General features: G+C 27.1%; 1 protein-coding gene across 1 annotated transcript in view; it reads right to left on the reverse strand.

Moving 5' to 3' along the window:
• Positions 1–23471, reverse strand: part of LOC129609550 (uncharacterized) — a 168630-nt gene that overhangs the window by 133580 nt on the left and 11579 nt on the right. The window contains exon 2 of the mRNA XM_055521527.1: positions 9482–10422. Coding sequence (XP_055377502.1) covers positions 9482–9933 — 452 coding nt within the window. The 5' untranslated portion in view covers positions 9934–10422. The remainder of the gene's footprint in view (positions 1–9481; positions 10423–23471) is intronic.

Raw genomic sequence — 23471 nt, forward strand, 5'->3', positions numbered from 1 at the left:
CAAAACTATTTTAATAAATGGGAACTCCAAATAAATGCAATCAAAACTTAAGCGATATATTTAACAAGAAAACGAGAAACACGATTTCTACCCCCAGGAAAATGTAGCTCTAGGAAATATTGAAATTCCGTGGCAAAAGAATGTAAAGTAGATCAACATCACACTGGGTCATAGCTTAACATTTAAAAATCATACAAACGAAAATCAATAATTTTATTAGAAATCTGTATCCATTACTCAACAGAGAATCTGTATTAAATAAATCCAAAGAACTTTCACTGTACAAAACAATTATTGCTTGTGATTTTATTCAGTAGCAACTGTTGGAGTGATTGTGCCGCAAGTCATTTGAAGAAATTACAAATTCAACAGAACAAATGCTTAAAATTAATTTTAAATAAACCAATCTATTATAATATTAAAATACTTCATGAAATCTGTCAAAATAGAAGATGTCAATAGATTAAACACTTTATCAACTCATGTAAACTATATACTAATTCGATAACTTCTGGAGTAATGCTCTAAATTAATTAGTTACTGTAATTTTCTATTTAAAATCAACTAGCCATTTAATTTTACTTTTTTTATTTTTGAATTGCGGAGATCATTAATACAAATTAATTCTCGAAAATCTATACATTTACATTTAAAATATTTTTTCTTAGCTGTTTAAAAACCTTAATCATTCTGTATAATTGTACTGTAACATTAAAAATGGAAAATTATTATATTACTCGTATATTGGTATGTACCAAAAATAAAAATGAAAATGAATTTTGTCTTATCTTATCTTATCTATATGCAACATCCCTTGATATGATCTTTTACAGTGCATTTTCGGAGAACTTGCATGAATATTCATCAATTTTTGTTTGATCTTAAGATTTTTTCAGATTCCAGGAAACTCTTTTAATTTCTTTTCTTAGACTTCTATTCTAACTCATTTCTTAATTCACTTAGCTTTCTGGTCAATACTCTGGCCCGTCCTGCAGATATTACGGGGAACAAAGCTTAAATTGGTCCTCTAACCTGATGCGCTAAACTGTTGTCTATCTCAGATGTCTAGATTTATACCAATCAGAATAATCCGAAAATCTCAGACAGTCCAGGACCATTGAGAATAACGAATTACGAACCCAATAACCTGATGCTAATTTGACAGTATTTCGGTTTCATATGGCAACATTTTATTTTGTTGGAATTACTTAGATTAATATTTATGAACTACGAAACTTTTAATCTCACTACAATTCTTACTCATTATTTTCCGTCATAATTTTAAACCATTCTGAGATGAGTACAACGGAAATCACGAAAACTCTAAATTTACTATTCTGGAGTCAAATTTTTTGGAAACTGTAGTTAATTATACTCAAAGTAGTCATATTCAATAACAAAATTTAAAAAAATTTTAGCTTCAATAATAATGTTATTATACCAAAAATTATGATTTATTTATAAATTATTACTCTTGAGTAACTTTAACAACTGCTCAAAGACTTTTTAATAATAATTTATTCAAATTTATAATTAAATTCTGAATTTCATTAATTCATGTTATACATATTAAGATAAATTTTTCGTACATATATGCAATTTTTTAAACCACGTATGTATGTACTCGCATTTAATTTTAAATCTTACATAGTTTTTAAATTACCATATAAGTACCATATTAACTCAATTCTGTTACATATTTTTATACACATGCATACGTATGTATACATATTATGTATACACTAACAATAGAACAAAAACATAAAGTAGTTTCAATTTAAATTGAGAATGTAAGAAATAATAGCATATCTGAAATGAAAATCACAGCAGCAACACTATAAATTGGTATTCACAGCATAAGTAGTACAGGTGCGGCATTATGGTGCATAAATTTTATTTGGAGTATTGAATTCTTTAGTGTTTTTCATTGTATCACACCAAAAATATGCTGGAATTTCGCTTAGATTAGAAATTTAATTTAAAACCATGTTAGACACATAATAAACGACAAAATTAATGAAAAGATTCGATAGGTATAAGTATTGTACTAGACTAGAGTATAATAGACGTATGTATGTATAGAAGCATCGACTAAAACCGTCATCTAGGTATAAGTACCCAATATTTCCAAACGAATTTCGAAACAATTAAAAAAAAAAATTGTTGCTCAGCATAACAAAAAATTTAGGAAATTTTTGTTATAAGGAACAATAAGGAAAAAAGGGATCAAAAATGAAAATTAATCCCCTGATTGCATAAAAATTATGGGCAATCAAGAGAAATTAATTTGAAAAAAAATTGTGAGCAATTCAAAAGCTAAAAATTTTAGTGAAGGTTCTTACCTATCTTTTTGCAATGAAAGTTCAATAAGGTTCTTACAATAAAAAATTATTAGAAAAACTAAGATAAGTACGAAGGCTTTAAGAGACAACATGTTTCCTAAAAATCGAAACCTAAATAGAAGTTATATTAGAAAGTTTACTGTATTAGTTGATTGCAAATTTCAGATTTGCGATATTAAGAACCTCGACCCGCTAAAGCACATCTGCGATACTCACTATTCTGATTTGAGCGCCTCGCCACTTTACCGCCATTAAAACAAAGCCTTTCAGAAACTTTCTTTGCTATATAGAATACTTTTGTAGCTCAAATCAAAATTTTTCGAATTATTCCAATTAATGAATAAGGGTAAGTATTATTTGATAAGAAGAAATAATATTATTATCGTAATATTAACGTACCTTTTTATTAAGGTTGCTTTCTTTGGAAACAAATGAATTGTGTTTTAAAATAAGCACATTAAAAAATCTCAATAAACTACCGCAAATCATCATAAGATTTGTGATTTTCCAAACCAAATGTATGTGCACTTTGGAATATCCACTAAAACCATTTATTTGTTATACATTCCACTTTGGTTTTTTATTTCCGGTTTTTGTATAACAACTGCTTTTAATTTACCAAGTGAAAAAACGTTTAGTCAAATATTTTTCATGTACGTGCGTTTTCAATTTTTTGTTTTTTTTTTTGAATTTTTATGAAAAATCATCAACCGGAAGTTTATTTTTAGGATCTGACGAATTCATGATCTTTATGACAGGACCTTTACTATGAGATGACATTACATTTTGGATCATAGTTAAGGATCTATCTATGGTGAACAAATTTTCATTTTCGAAATTCTTTCAAACAAAAAAGTTATGAGCTTCTTGAGATATTTTTGTAAAATTTTAATAGTCCATAATTAACACTTAGAGCTTACGGTTTTAAACATTTTCGGCCAAAATCTAATCAAAATAATCAGCGAAATTTAATATTTGAGTGTTGTTTGTTAACGGAACTATTTTAAAAACTTTTTACGAAAATCTGACTTCAGAAAGTGAAATTCTACTATGAAGCCAATTACCATTTTTAGAGGCATATTAAATAACTGGTTACTTTTTTAAACTTTTCAATAAGAGTACAAACTATGTATTCATGATCTTGCGCAAACCTTAGTAACTAGTAATAATGAAATTATGTTTTCTTTTCTAAAAACCATTATTGAAGCAATAACCAAATGGTCTCAAAAACTGAATATTTTTTTTTATCTACTTTTCGTTTTGCAACATTTGCGTAATGATGTATGCAAAAAAAATCGGAAATAGAAAATCAAATCGAAAGAAATTAACAATAAATAATACTTTTTTGAAAATTGATTAAAGCTTTCAGAAGTCAAAATCTCCTGACTTCAACTTTACATTTAAAAATGAATAAATCTTTTAAAACGGCAATAATAAAAAGTTACACTGCACCCACTCCATTCAACCTATTAACCTTCACTTTACAATTTTAATTTTTTCAATTTTTTTTTCTGTTATTTTTCATTACAGATTTTCTTTTCACAAGTTTCGTTTTAGGTACTTTATTAAAATTTTCAGGTTTCATAATACCTAACTATACGTTAGTTTGGCATTGTGATAACGTTGGTCAAAAATAAGAAAAAACTAGAATAAGAACAAGATAAAATAAGCTGTTCAACATAACACAATAGTGCACCACCGTACTTAAAAAGTGAAAAGATCAAAATTGTTAAGCAACTTTGGAAACATTGATATCAATTAAAGTTTCTGTGAAAGAAAAAAAAAGCAGTTACCTTGTGTTCAGTTAATGCCAACTTCAAGGCATATTGATTTCTTTTTCTTTTAATATAGCAACAATAGAAAAATTTGAAATTGCGCTCATCAACTTTAGGGGCATAAAAACGTTAATATGGATGCATAAAATATTGGGTCACAGATTTTGTGGAAGTTATTATTTTACACAAAAAACAGCTTATTTCGGTTTAGTGAGGAACAATTTTGTAAAACAACTTGTATAGAAGGATTTAAAAGTGGGTTCTTATTTTACTTTGGGTACGATATTGCATTTATATTATTTCTAAATATGATCTAGCTTTTATACAAATTTTACTTACACAACACCAATTTTTATTTAACTTCCTTGCACTATATTCGAGCAAATAAAAAACGCGAACGATCCCACACTTTGTACCATCGAATATTTTTTATTATCCTTAAGAATAAATAACTGCAATTGTGATACCATTCAAATGTAGTCAACATCAACATTGCAAGTAACGCAAAGAAATTTGTTGCTTTTTTTGAATAGTTTAAATTATGTTAAGTTGAGCATAAAAATGGGGCTATATTTTAAAAATGTTCACAACAAAACTCGTCTTTCTTCAGTACCACTTGCTTTTTTCAAACCCACTTTTCCGAAATAATCAGTTGAGTAATAGCTCACATGTGAGCTAAGCAAATATTATCAAAGAAATAAAATTCAAAATAACACTGTTTTTGCTGTTTTCTTAATCGCTGAAATATCTTTCCTGATACTTTTAAATATGTTACACCAGAATATTCAGAAAAATCAGATATTGTTTTTAATTTTCTCTATTTTTGTTCTCTTTCTGGTGCAATATTGATTCAATATGTAGTACCAGAGATGTAGAATTAATCTTTCAGAATATTTTTAGTTTAAAATTTTTATTCAAATATTTAATGTATATTCATTCCCCCCATATCTATATAGTTTATGCTATTTTTAGACATATTTACTCAGAAAGTTTCCGAAATTGTTATAAAATAAAGTTGGGTCAAACCAATGGTTTGTATTGTAGCACTTTTCCCTTCAACAAGTGAAAATTCTGCTTTTAAATACAGTCTATGTATAGCTATCACACTATTAAAATTATTTTCATTCATATACAAAACTATTTCTAGGATTGCATATATTTAGGATGATGCATACATGCAGTCTTTGAAATAAAGCAAAAATTAATATAAAAAGGGGTTAACATAATGCTCGATTTTAAGGGTTAATTGTGTGAGTTAAGAAAAATAATTATATTTTTTAATTTCACGGAATTTACCGTTAGCTTTTCGCGTTTATAAAAATTTGGAAAAGCTTGCGGTTTCGGAAATATAAGGTGTCAAAAATTCAAATTTTACGAATTTCAAGAGGTGATAACTTGAGAGGGGGTGGAGATGGAAAAAAATTTTCTTCTAACAAAATGAACTATTTATTAATATCTAAAAGCTCCTAAAATTTCAAGCTTCTACAGTCTGGGGTCTAGAAGAAAAACGACATCAAAAATTTGGAAAAAAAGGACTTTAAATAACGGTAAATTTGAGCGGCCATTTTGTTTTTCTTAAGTTGAACTATAGTATACCGCGCAAGGGGAAGCAAGCCACTGCCTTTCTGCGTTTGCAAAATTTCAAAAATGCTTATGGTTTCATTGCAACAAATATTTAAAAAGGCCATTTTTAGGGTTTTGGGGGGGTATAACTTCTAGAGGGGAGGAGATAGGTAAAAATTTTGTTCTACGGAAATAAGTTTCTAGTGAAGATCTATATACGTATTAAATTTCAGCTTTCTATCTTCAAAGGTGTAAAAGTTTTGTAAACAGACACACGGACAGACGGACGGACGGACGGACAGAGTGAAACTAATAAGCACTTTTTTCAAAAAATTTTTTGGAAAAGTGCTAAAAACAATCTAGAGTCTTTAAAAAGAAAAAAAAAAATTCTTCTTTATACGAAAACCCGGAAAACACTCGATAAGAATTTTTAATTTCCAGAATAGATTGAAACTCCTAATCTATTTAAAGGAAAAAATAAGCTTATCCCGAATTTCAAAACATTTTTGCAAGAAACCTATAATTTTTTATAAAACAGTTCACACTTCTCTGAACCCAAGTGATTCGCATAACATTTTACATTTTTCTTATCTGACATTTAATGGTGATTTAACACAATTATATTATGAAGATATTTCGGTTTGAAATTTTTAAAGAGTTAATTCAAAACAACAGTTTGTTTAAACTTAGATCGTAAGTTCAGTACTAAATATGTATGCATAATATATAATTAGAACCAACCTCTTTTACTAATTACGCTAAAACTTTTAGCATAAAGAATCTGGTCAATTATATGCAGAATTGAGCGTATTTCAATGGCTTTTGTTCTTATTTTTAACATTTTATTAAAATAAAACAAAAAAAGCGTTCACAAAACACCTATATGTTATAACGTAAAACTGTTTAACTTTATTTTATTTTCTTTTTCGAAAGGACAACAAAATAAAATTTATATGTATGTATGTCTACATATGTATAATGAAAATCTTGATAAAACAAATTTACCCAACAGAATAGCATCAAAGAAATAATCTGATAGTAGGCTTAGAACTGTACTGATTTGAAAATAAAAAAAAAACAAAATTTGAAAATAATGAAGTCAATGAAACTTTAACACCAAAACACTTGTGAAAGTCCACAACAATTTGGGGTGTTTGTACTACTTCATAACTGTTCTACAACACATTTTTAGGGAAAACAATAACAGTGTGACTAAAATGCATTTAATGAATTTATAAAAACCAAAATGTAGTTGCCGCATAACATGACGAATTTTTAGAAAATTAACCCGAACATAATTTATTAATTGATTGAACTATGTGAATCTATAATGATTCCATTATATTTAACATTAAGGTTTTGCAAAATTTCTTATTAGAAATCAGAATTAATATTAATTTTACCATAATTACAGAATCCTTGAAATAATTAAAATCCTTGAAATAAATCAATTTAAATTTTAAGAAACTCATGGCTCAATTCATATAAATTTTTTTAAATGTATACTTCTTTACAGTAATAAGTGAAACCCCCGAAAATTAATATACATATTTAGTTATATTAAAAAATATTAGCTACAATTTTCAAAGTATTGAGAGAAATCAATTTTCCTCAATAACAGTTAAGTTTACATAAAACAAGTCTTATATGTTAAGAATTGTGTAATTTTAATACAAAATGTTATTCTAGAATCGAATTTATCCAAAACTTTGAATATTATAAAATTTCAATAAATCCTATCGAAAATATAAAACTACTCTAGTTATTAACTGTCAAGAATATTTAAACAAAAATATTTGATTTGTTTAAAAGCAAATCCGCAATTTACTTTTAAAAATTTCAACAGAAATTCACCCAAAAAATTTTAATGGAATTGGTTGCCAAAAATTTTGGAATTAACATTGCATACCTATGTACAATTTCACAAATAAATTATTTCTAAAATGTTGAATTCTAATTTAAGTTTTTTTCATTCAAAAAAAATCAGTAAGACGGAAAAGAAACACACAAGCTAAAAATAAAATGGAAAAAAGTAAATACAAAACGCGTAAAATTTCCGTGGTTATTTTAAACACAATTTACATTATTTGCATAAGTTATTAACATCAAAAACCAAAATAAATTAAACAAATTTTAACTTTAGTTTTTTTTTATAAACCACTTCAACTCTTATTCAATTGAATTTCCACTCAAAAGTGACTCAACTTACAAGTATTTACATACGTATTTTGGGGACTTGAAATTTTATAAAATAGTTTTTCTTATTGTAATTTTTATAATTTATATGAAGGTGCTTTTGTACACTTTTTTTATTTCTTCTCTTTCTTTTGCTTCTTAATAGCATAACATGTACAAGCAATAAATGGCGCCATCTCTTGAATTCCTTGTTTTTTTTTCTTATATTGTTTTGGTATAAATTTTACCATACAGGTCAAGTGATGAACTCTTTTATATACTCTCAACACTTGCATTACAGTTTAACTGATTATTAGTGCCACTATATTTAACCTCCACTTAAATGAATATATGGTTTTAACAAAGCCTGTCAGTCTCTTATAGTTTTTCTTTTTACGCCATAGTGATGGGTCTTAACAGAAATTTTAATGATCGTGTATTAATACAGACTACTTAATTTGCATTCTATTCACTTAAATCGTTGTGTAATCAATGTATAAATTTTTTTATCGAAACCAAACAATGAACAGCAAACTAACTTCCATGACAGTTAGTTTGATGTTTATTGTGTAGTTGCAAATATTGCAGCATTTAGTTAGTAAATTTCGTTTTAAGTTTTATTGAGTAAGAATGAATTACAGCGTGTAACCCAAGTTTACGGGAAAATGCATCCTAAATAAAAAATTCTAAAAAACCAAACAAAATGGTTTAATTAAAAACTTGTGATTAACTGTTTGAAAATAATAAAACAAAAATAATTTTTTCAAAATGAAAGTTGCATCACTACTCTCAACATTTTTACCTTTTTAACATATGTACATATGTTAAAAAGGTAAATTCTTAGAATACAAATTGAGTCTATGACTATTGAATTAAATACGGGTTTCAAAAACCTCAATCAATTTCAAGATTGAAAAATTTTTCAGTAAAAATAAATTCAAAAAATTAATATGGAAGCAAATTATGTCAATCAGATTGACAAGAATGGAAAGAAAAAACTAGAAGATTGCACTAAGCGCGACAAACTAGAAGCACATTGAAGAGTTGATGCGAACAAAACAACGTTTCTATTCTCGCGTAAGTATTCTCTATATATCACTTCTCGTCGTGTTTGAAATAAATAAATTGTTGCACCAGCCATCTGTTGAAGACAATACTTGTTCTAGTATTGTAATTAAGTTCCAGAATTGAGCTTATTTTTTATATTATTGAGAAAATTTTATTTTTAATTAAAACGAATCATAGTCATGGCAAAAAACACAAAATCACTTTCCTTTACTGTCCAAAACACTACATAGCAAATTGAAAATTTTCTAATTGTTGGTAATTTACTTAAATTTAACAAAAGCGGCTTGGCTTCTTCTATTACTCGTAGAAATAAAGCTTCAAAACAAAAATTAATCCCAAAATGCAGATAACCAAAATCTGATTTTAACTTATAGAAAAGCTTTGAGTTAAAAAAATTTAGAGTGAAAAAAAATAGTGCCACTTTTTTGTTGAACAGAACTTTACTTTCCTGTGGCTTTTCAGAGCAACTCTAGTTAAATGTTTACAGCCCATTTTTCCAGAAGGTTTAACAATTTAAAACTTCAAATAAAAACCAAAATAAAAATGTTTTTAACTTACCTTGTAAACATTGTTCCTTGCCCCTGTTGTTGTGACTGTTGCTGTTGTTGTGGCTGTTGTTGAGATTGTTGCTGTTGTTGCTGTTGTTGTTGCTGCACCTGGTGTTGAACATTTTGCTGCTGTGTTTGATGTTGTGTTGCTTGCTGTTGTTGCTGTTGCTGTACAACAGCAGATATTGGTGAATGTGAATGAGGATTTGAAATTGGTATGTGTACAGCTGAATGAACACTGGGATGGACCTGATGATGCTGATGATGTGAATGCTGTTGAATTGCTGAAGGTGCAGCACTAACAGTCGCATGATTTATTTGTAATGGATTATGATGTGGATGTAAATGATGCACATGATGATGATGTAATTGATTATGATGATGATGAGAATGGTGATTGCTCCCTAAAGGTGTTATGGGAAGCCCTGTTTGATTTTTATCCAAACGTTTTTCACTATACATTGTCTTTTAGTTACTAAGCTACTGTACTGTTGCCGATATTTATTTGAAATTGAAATCCAAAGTGCTGATTGATATCAAGTTGCTTTTATTTACTTTTACCTTATTTCGTTTTTCTTCTTTCAAAATAAATTAGCGGATTATGACGCATTTATGCAAATTTCTTCTTAAATCCCTTAAAAAAGCATTTTTTTGTGGAACAGCTTTTTATTTTCAAGTGACAAACGCAATCATATTGGGATTTTTTTTGTAACTTTTGTTAAAATCATTTTGATTTGGTTTTGTGTACTAATAAAGATTTATTTCCAAATTTGGTTCATATTCAATTTAAAGTTTGATTTATTTTTAAAATTTCATAAGATACCCAGTCTTGCTGATATTATTAGGAGCAACAACAATAAATTTCTTATTTTCTTAACTCTCCCATAAATTTAATTGGCGGTGTTATCAATATATTTTTGTTATTAACCAAAACAATAATTCATCTGAAAACTGAAAAAAATAATTTCTTAATATTTGTAAATTAAGAAAACAAAAAGTAATTTGGAGCACAAATAAAAAAAATTTAAAATTAAAAATTTTTATTTTAAGTTTTGATTTAAAAGTCGAGACAAAATAATTCAAATCAAAATTTATACAAATTTGAGGGAGACTTTAATTTTGAAAGTTATGTGGATAATACCAAACTTCAAAATGACAATAGGAGGTTTGATTAACCTTCCAACAGTTTCTTGAACTCTATATATACATACATATATAGGTATGATTACTTTTATATTGACATTTTATTTCATAAAATTGTATATTTAGCTACATAAAATTTGTTATAACTTTTATGGTGACTTGGCCAAGGGTTCTTCGGTTAAAGGACCGGTGCCATAACCACTGCACCTTTAGCCAAATCTTTAATTATTAACTAATATAAAAAGTAGAGCAAAATGGTTAAATTGCAGACTACAACCAAATAATTATGAGAAAACTTATAATACTATATTATTCTTTCTACCTTTGCGCCAATTGTTTTACCGACCGCATTGTGTATACAATAAGGTTGGTTATGTGATGGCAACAAATTTTGCATATCGAGTTTTCTGTAAGAACGCACTTCTCTGGTGAAGAGAAGTGATAAATAAACTATTTTTAGCAACCTATCGGTCGGTCGGTCTGTGTGTGCACGCGTGTATCGGCTGAACCGATTTTGATGAAATTTTATATTAGTTTTAACCATTTGTCCAAGGCATGGATTGATCAACTTTTGAGAAGTCTCAAAATAAGATTTAGAAGAAAAAGTTGAGATTTAGAAGAAAATATTCAACAGATTTACTTGAAATTTCATATACAAGCTTCATACGACACAACTTTTCCTATAATTCGGACGGCACAATATAAAACTCTGCAAAAAGCCAAATTCACATTTTTTTAGGTATGTTAGCTAAAAGCTTTTTGGTACCCTTAAAATTGTAAAGAAGTGTTTAAAACGCATTTTCATAATCTTCTGGAATATTTTTACTGATCTAGTCAATATAGACCACATCAGATTTTTTTTTTTAATTTATTATCTCTTGATGAAACTTGACAAACTAAATATTAAAATCACTTTTGTTCAGTTTCAAACTCTAAATTTCGTGGAAGTTACTCAAAAATGTATATCCAAATGTTCTCTAAGGATCATTAAAACAATTTAGGTATTCGTCTAATATGTTTTGAACAGTTATTTTTTAGTATTACAAACGGGGTAGCGAATATAATATTATTTGAATAAACGTTTGAACGGGTATAAAAAAGATCATCAGCATGCGAAGTATATTATAGTTTTACGGCGATGTTATACCACTTGCTCATCGAAGTCTGAAATTTTCTTACTTTTTTACTTCACTTTATAATGTAACGTATCTTAAGTATAGAGAATGTATATGGAGAAATTAAAGAAAAAAAGTTATTCAAATTCTTTACTTATTGACGGCTCCCTGCTTCCGTGAATGTTCTGTAGCCACGCGTTTGTACCTATTTTTGTATATCTAGATTTAAAAGAAATTCATTAAATATAAAAAAAACTTTTGTTGTAAGTTGTTCACAAGGCCCATATCGTTTTTGTATTAGCAGGAGTTAAGTTTCTGGAACATTTTTTTAAAGTGATTTACATTTACGTGTTAAAATAGCGTAAAACTTTTAGTTCATTTGTTAATTTTCATTTATAATGCGTGAAAAAATATGAGTTTGAACTAAAGTTGCAATGATAATCACAAAACATAAAGTTTTTGTAAAACGCGAGTCATTATTATCATATAAAATGCATTCGTTCTAACTGTTCTTACATTTGAAAAAACTGCTTTTTATAATATGGTACTTAAGCATTAAAATAAATGCTGCAAATTGACGTAATCTAATGTCGCACACTTTTTGTGGTGTCTTTTATTGTAGGTATAAATACACTAAAAATGTTATTTTATTCGTGGTTGTATGACGACTTACAGTATACATTTCCATTTTTTTTGTAATTTAAAAGAGAAATTTCCAATTTTAAAATTAAAATTAATTAAAATAAAAAGTCAAATTTTTATCAGAATCTATTAAGAAAATTATTTCCAATATTTTACCTTTCATTTCATGGCGCTATCTTGAGAAGTTTTTTTGCTCTTACTGTAGCCTGTGAAAAAATTTGAAAAGTCGGGAGAGGCTAAATTGGGTTTGCAGAATTCGTTCTGTCTATTATTTTTAGCAAAACCCAATTTAAAGCACAATAACTTAAGGAGAACTAGAAAAAAAACTAAAAAGTCACCTCTTCGCTTTATTCTGGATTCACTTGAAAATATCTTGAAATCTTTTGGATCCTGCCTTGAAAATACCTAGGACATTCGAAAACCCGGTTTATTCAATTATATTGTAAGACTTCAATGAAATTTACAATGACTTCATTTCCTCAAATGTAATTTGTACATGGTAAGATGTAAAAGTATAACCGATATTTTATACTACTCGACTAGTTTGGCATTTCTCAGGTTCAAAAAGCATATTGTATACCAATAAACTATAAGAACAATTTTTGGCAATTTATGTATATGACATCGTTATCAAAATGCTTTTCAATTAACTTATAAAAAAAACTAGAAGAAAACTAAAAAATAATCGATTTGTATTCTAATATAAACCATTAATAATATGCAACAAAGTTTTTCAAAATAAAAAAAAAACAATGAGTTCAAATGTCTTTACATAACATTTTCCCTTATTATTAAAAATATTTTCCATAAAAAACTCTTAATAATTTCGTTTGCCAAGTCAAAAATTATAACTGACAATAAAATCGGTAGCGAAATCTATTAAAAAACATTGAAAAATGAAATGATTTTGAAAATTTTGAAATTATTTTCCAATGTTTTCCATTTTTTTTTATTTAATTTTGTCATTTTTGAATAAAAAATTCAATAAATAAAAATTACAAAAATAAAAATAACAAAAAATGAAAATCAATAGAACAAAAGCCCGGCTGGAGTCCATGTGGCGTCTTGTCTGTGCACCTTGAACTTATATTTTTACAACATTTTTTATAGTAAATGAAAAAGAATAAAATTTTAAACGAAAAGAAAACACATTTTCCAGAAGAAAACCAAAAAACAAAATGGAAAAGAGCCAAAACAGAAAAAATTGCAATAGTCACAAATTCCTTTATTATTTTGTATTTTTACAAAAGCACGAAAATATAAATATTTCAGCCATTTGTTCTAAATGTCCCACTGCGAAAAAAATTTCCCAGCTTTCGTACTCCTCTTACACCGACAACCAAATTCGCTTTCTTAGAGAAAATATTCTAAAACAAACTCTTTTTTTTTTAAATAAAAAATAAAAAAAACAACCAGTTCAAAATCTTTACAGCATATTTTAATTTATAAAAAAATTATTTTTAATTCCTTCTGCTAGTCAATACAATATATTGCTTAAGCTACATTTACATAAGATTTTAATGTACCAAAACATAAAGAGAATTAGCTATTGTTAGGATTTCTTGTACATATGTAGTTCCTAAGGGACGGCATTTCTTCAAAACTTAACAAAGCTTAAAACAAATTGCATTTTTAAATTTAACTCAAAATATTATAGAGAAATCGACTTTTCAAGATGTTATGTACATGTTTTACTTATAGAAAGTGTTAAAATTCTTAAAAAATTTCTAGAGTCTTTCAACCATTTTTCAAATTCTACAACATTCCCGAAAACAAAATAACAAAATATTTTAGATTTCATCATGACGATAGTATTCACGAACAGCGGATTGATCAAAGTTTTTAAAACTCCACTAAAATACTGTTTGCAGTTTATTGAAAAGAGCTTAAATTTTTATGACAGTTTCCTTGAAAATGTTTTCACTTTACCAACCGAAAGCAAAAGCATTTAAAATTTTTACTCTCTCTTCTTCACAATTTCGCTATTTGTTAAAGTTCCAAATCTAAGAGGTTGCTCTTGCATTAGTTTCAAAAACTTTGCTTTAACATGAACCTACGGAATATGAAAATGAAATACAATATCGGGTTCTATCGAATATCACATCCAACTTATTGTATATAAATTCCGAATTTCTTAGAGAAAAAAGGCTATACATAGTTAAACACTCATGTGATTCTATTGTATCAATGTTGCTACACTGTTCATTGACTTCGTATCTCTGTTTCGAATATGAAAAATTCGCTATTTAAATTGACATAATGTATAGCTTATTGAAGCACTCATAACAAAAATAATATAAAACTAAATTTTGAATTTGAAAAATTCCCATATAGCACACGATGATGACTCTGAAATTATAGACTGCTGCGATTGCTACTCTAAACTTGCATATAGCTGCTGCTGCATACTTAATAATCAGATATTATATTTTAAACATTAAATATACCAAAAAAATTGTAATATGAATTTTAAAACAGAAAAAGTATTGAAAAAGAAAAATAATTGTAAAAAAAAGCCTTAAAGATGTGGAAAAATCGCTCCTAAAAAATCTATTTCCCTTCGAGGATTCTCATCGTTCAGAATATTAGCTATAATGGAACTTAGTTTTCATCTTGTTTCCATATTTTTTTCTTCTCTTGCTCCTATACATAGCAAATATTGACCTACCGTGTATAAACAAAATATCCAAGATAAAACAACAATAAGCACAAATAAAAGAAGTTAAAAGTCGCAAAAAACCGAAATTATTCGCATAATACAACAGCACAGCGTACTTTATGGACTGTGTGCGATATCGAACGATAATGGTAGTAAAATGAACAAAAATGACAATAAGCAAAAAAAAAAGCAATAAAACTATGACGACACCAAAAAACTAAAAACAACGATATTAATAATAAAAATAATATTGAAGAGAAAAAAAAGGAGTAAAAATGACGACGTCTATGTTGGCCAGAAGCTATAGCTAGAAACTCGTCAGAGTGCTTTATAAAAACTAAGCTATACAATATTTTGAAATCGTGATCTTGATTTTCCTCTCAGTACTAGTTTTTGCTTCATTCTGTTTTGCTTTTCATTTTACTATTTTCAGTATCAATTCGAAATGGCCACATGGACTCAAAAACCTACACAAACATATAAATATACTATACTAATACATAATAATATTACAATAATATACTAACTATACATAATAGATGCTGATATGCTTACACACATTTCAATATTATTATAAATTAATTTTGTGTGTATAGTGAATTGAAAATAAATATGAATGTATAAGTATGTGCATACGAATGTGTGGTTTGAATTGTGTCTCATATTCACAATGTAAATTTTCGGTTTTTGTCAATTTTTATGAACTCACGATCAAAAGTTTTTACCACAATTGTCGTCGACCGATTTTCATACAGTCAGCCGAATTGTGCTAAAACAAAACAAAAAGAAAACAAAATTATCTTGCAATCATATCAAAAACTCAAGAATAATATTATTCGGGTAGATGCATTTCAACCATGTCAACCATAAGATACGTATAAAAATTTACAAATTCAAATAAATTAATTTTTCTTATTTATTCAACACTAATTCAATTGAAAATACTTATTTTTTTGTCTTAATTTTTATAAACGAAAGGTAGGGGAAGATTAATTTGTCTTCCTCTAACAACTCTGCCCTAGCAATATATGTATACAGTTACAAAACTTTCGAGTCGCGATTCTGTTGAATTTCAAAGTAAAAAAGCGGCTGGGATATAAGCATTATTTCTGATTCATGATTTTATTACAATATGTAAAGGCTTTCTGCTGCTGCAAAATCTAATATGCGCTCATGGCTAGCGTCAAAAAACTCCTACATATTGTACAGTGCAGCTTTTATAAAATTTGTAAACAGTGATCTTAGCAAATATGTAAGTTATCATTAAATTCTGTACCGTTTAATTAACTATAACTCTCTAAAAAGGTTTGTAAATTATATTTAAGTTATAACCCAAAGAGCTATCTATGAAGACAATTTGTCTTTTACCTGTGTACCTGCATTTTACATATTGTCTAATTGAAAATGCAGCTTAGTAAATCATGTGAACTACAATTTATTTGTTACACCTTTCTTAAGGACTACATAAGATAAAACGTGAATTATAATAGGACGTTACTTGTGAAAAACCTACAATGGAAGTAATAGGTCCGCAAATTTAATACACAGTATTCAAAAGTTTGACGTTAACGTATTTCTTAATTACTACAAAAACTCTATTAGCAAAATCACAATGCTGCATATGTAACAAGAGCTGAAAACAGAAAACGAGTATTTTACCGTTTTAAATTTTAAAAGGGATTTGGAATTCATAATGGAAGTTTAAATAAAATGTAGAAAATGATAAATAATTTTGAAATTTTCTTTTATCTATTTTTGAAAATTAAAATTTTATTAAATTAAATTTTACGATTTATAATTACAAGTGCAAAACTTAGATCATAAAATAGAGTTTAAGCATATGAAAGAATTATACATTTAATTTAACAATAAAATAATTTTATTTAATTTTAAAGTACATTACTAAAAAGTACAATACTTGGATGTATTAATGGTAAAGTATAAAAATGTTCGTGATAGACAAGAAATCGCAATAGAGAATTCTTAACAATAAGATCATTTTTGTTTAACTGGCCCCAGTAATTTATTATGACAAATAAAATAAAATTGAGTAGTAACAAAAACAAATAATAGTAAGAAATTCAATTGCTGAAAAGAAACAGCTCGTTCCTTCAAAAATTAGGGAAGAGATAGACACTATAAACAACTTTAAACTAATTCTGAAAGTCTATGAACAAACAAAAAACGTTAAACACTTTGCCAAAACCTTCAGTTCTAAATGAAACAGATGTATGTATAGATATTGCATTAATGATTTAGGTTTATTTAAATCAATAGTACTTGACTCATTTAAAACCTAACTAAGTGAGAAAAAAAATAATTCTTGAACTTTTCCCAAGAAATATGTTGCGAAATAAGGAACTACAAGAACAATAATTAAAATTAGCCGAGTTAATCATCTGCAAGGAAATTTAACAAAAAGAAAAAAAGGTTTTGCTCATTTAAAGCATTAATTGATGATTTTCCTAGCATTTTAAGAAAATGATAGTTTATTGAGTGTACATAAACTAAATTTGTAATTTTTAAATAAATTTTTAAGTTATGAAATTTAAAATAAGGTTAAATTAGAGTCTATGAGAAAAACATATAAAAATTGAAGGAAATAAAGTTGGGTCAAACCACTGGTTTGTATTGTAGCACTTTTCCCTTCCACAAGTGAAAATTCTGCTTTTAAATACGGCCTATGTATATTTATCACACTACATATTAAAATTATTCTCGTTCATATATAAAGTTATTTCTGGGATTGCATATATTTAGGATGATGCATACATGCAGTCATTGAAATAAAGCAAAAATTAACATAAAGAGGGGTTAACATAATGCTCGATTTCAAGGGTTAATTGTGTGAGTTAAGAAAAATGATTATATTTTTTAATGCCATGGAATTTACCGTTAGCTTTTTGTGTTTACAGAAATTTGAAAAAGCTTGCGGTTTCGGAAATATAAGGTGTCAAAATTCAAATTTTTTAAATTTCAAGAGGCGATAACTTGAGAGGGGGTGGAGATGGAAAAAAATTTGATTCTAACGAAATGAACCATTTATTAATGTCTAAAAGCCTCTAAAATTTCAAGCTTCTACAGGTCTAGAAGAAAAACGACATCAAAAATTTGGAAAAAAAAGGACTTTAGATAACGGTAAATTTGAACGGCCATTTTGTTTTTCTAAAGTTTAACTATAGTATACCGCGCTAGGGGAAGCAAAACGCTGCCTTTCTGCCTTTGCAAAATTTCAAAAATGCTTATGGTTTCACTGCAACAAATAGTTAAAAAAAGGCCGTTTTTAGGGTTTTGGGGGGGGGGGGGGGTATAACTTCTAGAGGGGGGGGTATAACTTCTTCTTTTGTTCTACACACAAAATTTCAGCTTTCTATCTTCAAGGGTGTAGAAGTTTTGTAAACAGGCACACGGACGGACGGATGGACGGACGGACGGACTGACGGACGGACAGAGTGAAACTAATAAGCACTTTTTTTTTCAAAAATTTTTTGGAAAAGTGCTAAAAACTGCAGCAAAAAACAAAACAAGTGCCGACATGGTAAAATAATTAAGCAAGGGCCGTTTATTCGAACTTCGTTAAAGCTAAAGTAATTTTTCTTTTGGCACTTAAAATTGAGAGATCTTAGATAAATTATGAAGTAATAAGAATATTGTGTATGTAAAATAGCTCCTAAAACTTTTAAATATGTACTTATTAAGAGTATTAACTCAATTGCAAACTAATCGGCAATTTACATTTTATTTAACACTTAAATCCTTCTGTTTCGCAATTTAAATTTGATTTCGAAAAAACTCAAAAAAATTACACCTTGGTGTAATTAAAAAATTAACGGCCTTGGTAAAATTATTACAAGTTGATCTTATAGATTATGAGTTCACCATTTCTTCCACAGAAAAATTTTTTTTTTAAATTTTCCAAGGTTGGTAAATTTACAATTTAAAATTTCCAACGTATCATATTCCAAAAGGTTTATTAAAAGCCTTTGACATTGAACACTATTCTAAAATATACGAGTATCAACTATCGAATATGCAGTCGAAATCTAAAACTAAGGCTGTAGAGAAAAAAATTTAGACTGCTTTTTGTATACATATCATAAAAAGACTATAATTATCTATTTGCACGGGTACTTTTATAACAAAATTTTTGTAACAAAGATTTATTACACGCAACTTCAAAAAAAAACAACGTATAACATGTATGTACATGTATGTGAAATGTTTTTTTATCGTCATATTAATATTCCAAAATGTAGCAAAAGCTGCATCATTTTTCATTTATTTACTGCTTATGTGAACTATATTAAAACCTTTTATACTGCGTTCTGAAGCTCACGAAAGCTGTAGTTCACACCTTGTTACTCCATCGAATCTTTTTAAAATCTTAACAACTTGAACAAAATTTTCAGTTCAAAATTTGAAAAATCTCAAAAATTTACCAAATGTATATTCTCTTTTTTTTCGATACTATCTACTTTATCGAACTTTTAAATTTACTTTATCGTCCCTTAATTAAATCAAATAGCCGCTTAATTTCTAATAAATTGTATTACATAAAATGTTAAATTTCGACTATCGTAATTTGATCAAAGACGAATTGGAAGATCGACAAGACCTTAGTCTTATAGGCAAGTATTGAATTTAGGGAAAGTTTAAAGCGTAACTCTCATAGAATTAAAACCGATTTTTTAAACATTACAGACGCAGACGCAACAGATCACAGACGCTAACTCATCAATATACGTTAAAAACGTTTACAAAAGCTACTTTTTGAAGTTTAACATAAAAATGCTAAGTATCTTGTATTAAATTGTTGTTAAAATCAGTATTAGCCATTTTGAACAAAAAAGAAGTACATACATATAAATTTTGTTCAAAACAAATTATTTGTCAATTGTGTCATACTTTCTATAAGATAACTCACACACTATAAAGTTGTCAAATTATTTTTGATTAAACGAAAGTTTTTTATTAATTATACTAGTGTAGGCACGTAAAAAACAAGTGAGCTGCCACACTATTTATACTTACTGGTCCTTTCTTATTTACTATTCCAAAATGAATGCTAATTAATCAAGTTTACTGAACAAACATTCCGCGCATATGAACATTTCATTGAGAGAAAAACTATTGAATATTTTTTTCGGTTTTGTTCTTTTTTCCAAAATTTTTAAAACTAGTAATAATAAAATATTTGGTCGCCGAAATAGTTATGCACCTAACAAAAAATCTACACATACATTTTTTGAACCAGATGTAATTTCCTTAAAAAAAGTACAACATTTGAGTGCAATTAAAAAAACCAATATAGAAAAACTTTGAAAATAAATTTTTCTGAAAGATTTCTCATTTCATAATTTGGACCCAAAAAATTTTACTAACAAGTCAATGAAATAGATGTATTCGTATGTAAAACACATTCACATGAAATCTATAAAATACGTTACACGCAATATGTGTATGTGAATATATGTATGTATGTAAAGCAATTGTTTTAAAACTATTTTACTTTTTTCTAAAATGTTCACACACACTTTATTTGCTGTTGCTACTGATATGTCATTTTTGTTGTTGTTTGTATAATCTTTTTGCTACCTCTACTACCTATCTATTACAATTCCATTTCCCACTATACCGGAGGTAAAACTTTTTTTTGCTTTTTTTTTTTGTATTTTTCTAATGTTTTTACTACATGTGCACTGTTTTCTTTTTATGCTATTTTAAGGTGTGTGGCTTTTTTCACTTACAATTGATCTTTTTATTGTACACTATCACAAGAAATGAAACAAAATATTCAGCACGTTAATTTTACAATACTAAAAAATAAAAATAGTAAATAAACACTCATAATTTTTTTGAAAATATTTATGTAATACAGCAAAATAAATTGTGAAGAGATAAATTGAAAAGGCACTCGTAGAGATAACATGAAAAGGTTTGATAATTTTTAAAGTTATTGATTTATTACAGTGATGACGAAATATTCATTCAAATACGTAGGTCTAAAAGTTTTGTTTTAAAAAGAAAATTAATTTATAACAGTCGCAATTATATAGCATTTGGCAAATAGTTTAATTGAGCTCTCAGGAGTTGGTCTCAGTCTACTTAATTTCAAATTTAACATTCTGTATTTGCAAATTATTCAAACATGGGTAAAGCATTACTAAACGAATAGTTTGCCACTTTAATGAGAGGAAGAAGAATAATTAAGGGAGAAGAACAATAAACTAATCTGTGTACTTCCAAATATGATTAGTGTTTTTATTAAAATTTTTGGATAATTTTTGAGCAATATAAAAACTATAAAATAAAATTGTCCCTTTAACATTAAATTGTTTTTTTTAATTTGACGACATTTTTATTACAGCGGAAAAAAGTAATAATTTTATAAAAAAAAATATAAAGATTTTTAAATGAAATTCATCCGAACACAATTTACGCCTTTTCATTCACATATATTGTATTTTATATGAATAAAGGTAATAAATTTCGGTAGCTGATTGAGATCAAAGCAGTAACCATAAAATTTAAAAAAAAAATTAAAAACAAAATTTAAAATTGACATATTTTTTTTTACTTCGAAATTCACATGCAAGAAGTTAAAATATTAATTAGTACAGGTACTTTTTAGAAACTTTAACATTGTATTTTGTTTTTAAATTTTAATTCATTTAGAACTGAGATGTGAATTAAATAACGTCTAAGATACTTTAATATGGATCAAAAAAATTTTTAATTTTCTGGAGGTTATCGATTTTTCTTTTTTTTTAATTTAATTCAAATTTTCAATTTACACCTATTTTTCTTTTCTTTTATTTTTGACAATATTCGTAGACAACTCAAACAAGATTTTTAACACTTATTCACTTGAGTTGTAATTGTCAAATGTCATAATAAAAATGTTTGATTTTTGGAAATTTCATTTTTTTTTTTTTAATTCAGGATTTATTTCGATTTTAGAGGGTGCTTATATATTTATAAGTAAGTAAAGTTGAACCAAACCAATGATTTGTAAAGTAGAGCTTTTCCGTTCAAACAAGCGAAATAATGCTTTTAAAAACAACTACTACACAATTCAGTTTACATACTTCCATTCATGCATTATCAAAGTATGAATTTCATCAATATACATAATATTTGATATACAGATCAAAATATTACATACATTTAGGATGAAAAAAGAGAAAGTTGAAAAATCCGTTAATAGAATGAATTGGAGCGGTTAAGTAAGTGAGTCAAGTTAAGTTAAAGAATATTCTTTCATGACATGGCATTTACCTTTACATTTTTGTTGTAAAATTCAAATTTTACGAATTTCAAGAGACTATAACTTTGGGGAGGATTGAAGTGGAAAAAACACAACAAATTATTTTATCAGTTTTTAAAAACTGGTAAAATTTAAGACTCAAAAACGGGTTTTAGATAACATTTAATTTCAATTGCAATTTGCATTTTAAGGTCCGACTATAATGTTTAGTGATAGAACAAGCCAGTCGCTACTTTTCTGTAATTGCAGATTCTAAAAAAACCTCTGTTCTAAACTGATATACACACGGACGGATGGATAGAGTGAAACTAATAAGTACTTTTTCTAAAAACCTTATATATTGATTATAAAATTTTAGAATAGCAGTGAAATAAAGGTAGAATCAACAAAATTTATATAAATAAAATTATAACGTCTAAAACAACAGGAAAAAATTAATTTATCAAATAAACACTTTAATTAGAATTAATTATGAAGTAAAAACCGCTTTTTAAAATTTTTTCTATATTAATAAATTACATATTCGTATATTCTTTTATATTTTACATATAGCATGATTTAGCAAGGTATTAAACAACGTATACTACTGTTTAGACGATCGAAAGTTAGTAAAACTTTAAGATAGAAACTTTTTATTCTTTAAACCTTTTCCGAAACGGGAGTTATAAGCATAAACTCAGGCAAGTAGAAATTTCTTGAAAATTCGTTAATATCCCTGTATAGCGGGAACTCTTTGACACCCATTTCCGAACCAAACTTTTACCAATTTTTGATCATATAACCAATAGTACAGTATAGTATAGCATTCTTTATTCTTAAAATAATGCCATTAATACAAATATGAATTCTATAACAATTAAATACTTTTCTTGATATCATTAATCCTAAAAAATCCAAAATAGCTTTCTTGAATTCATTTAATTAGACAAATATCAATAACAAAAACTATTAATGAATGACGAAAATAGTCAATGACATTTTTTATTTTTAAGAAAACAGTGTCAAATGGCAGATATTTGCTAAGTTTACAGTCAGTCATATATACAGTGGGGTGGAAATAGTTATCCAAAATTAAATATTTAAATCATATTAAAAAAGCAAGATAAAACTAAATTTAAATAAAAATAGAAAGAAAAGAAAAGGAAAGAGAAAAAAAATAACACAAAATATTAAA

The sequence above is a fragment of the Condylostylus longicornis genome, unplaced genomic scaffold (genome assembly GCF_029603195.1).
Source record: "Condylostylus longicornis isolate FDR11 unplaced genomic scaffold, ASM2960319v2 ptg000040l, whole genome shotgun sequence".
Taxonomy (NCBI): Eukaryota; Metazoa; Arthropoda; class Insecta; order Diptera; family Dolichopodidae; genus Condylostylus; species Condylostylus longicornis.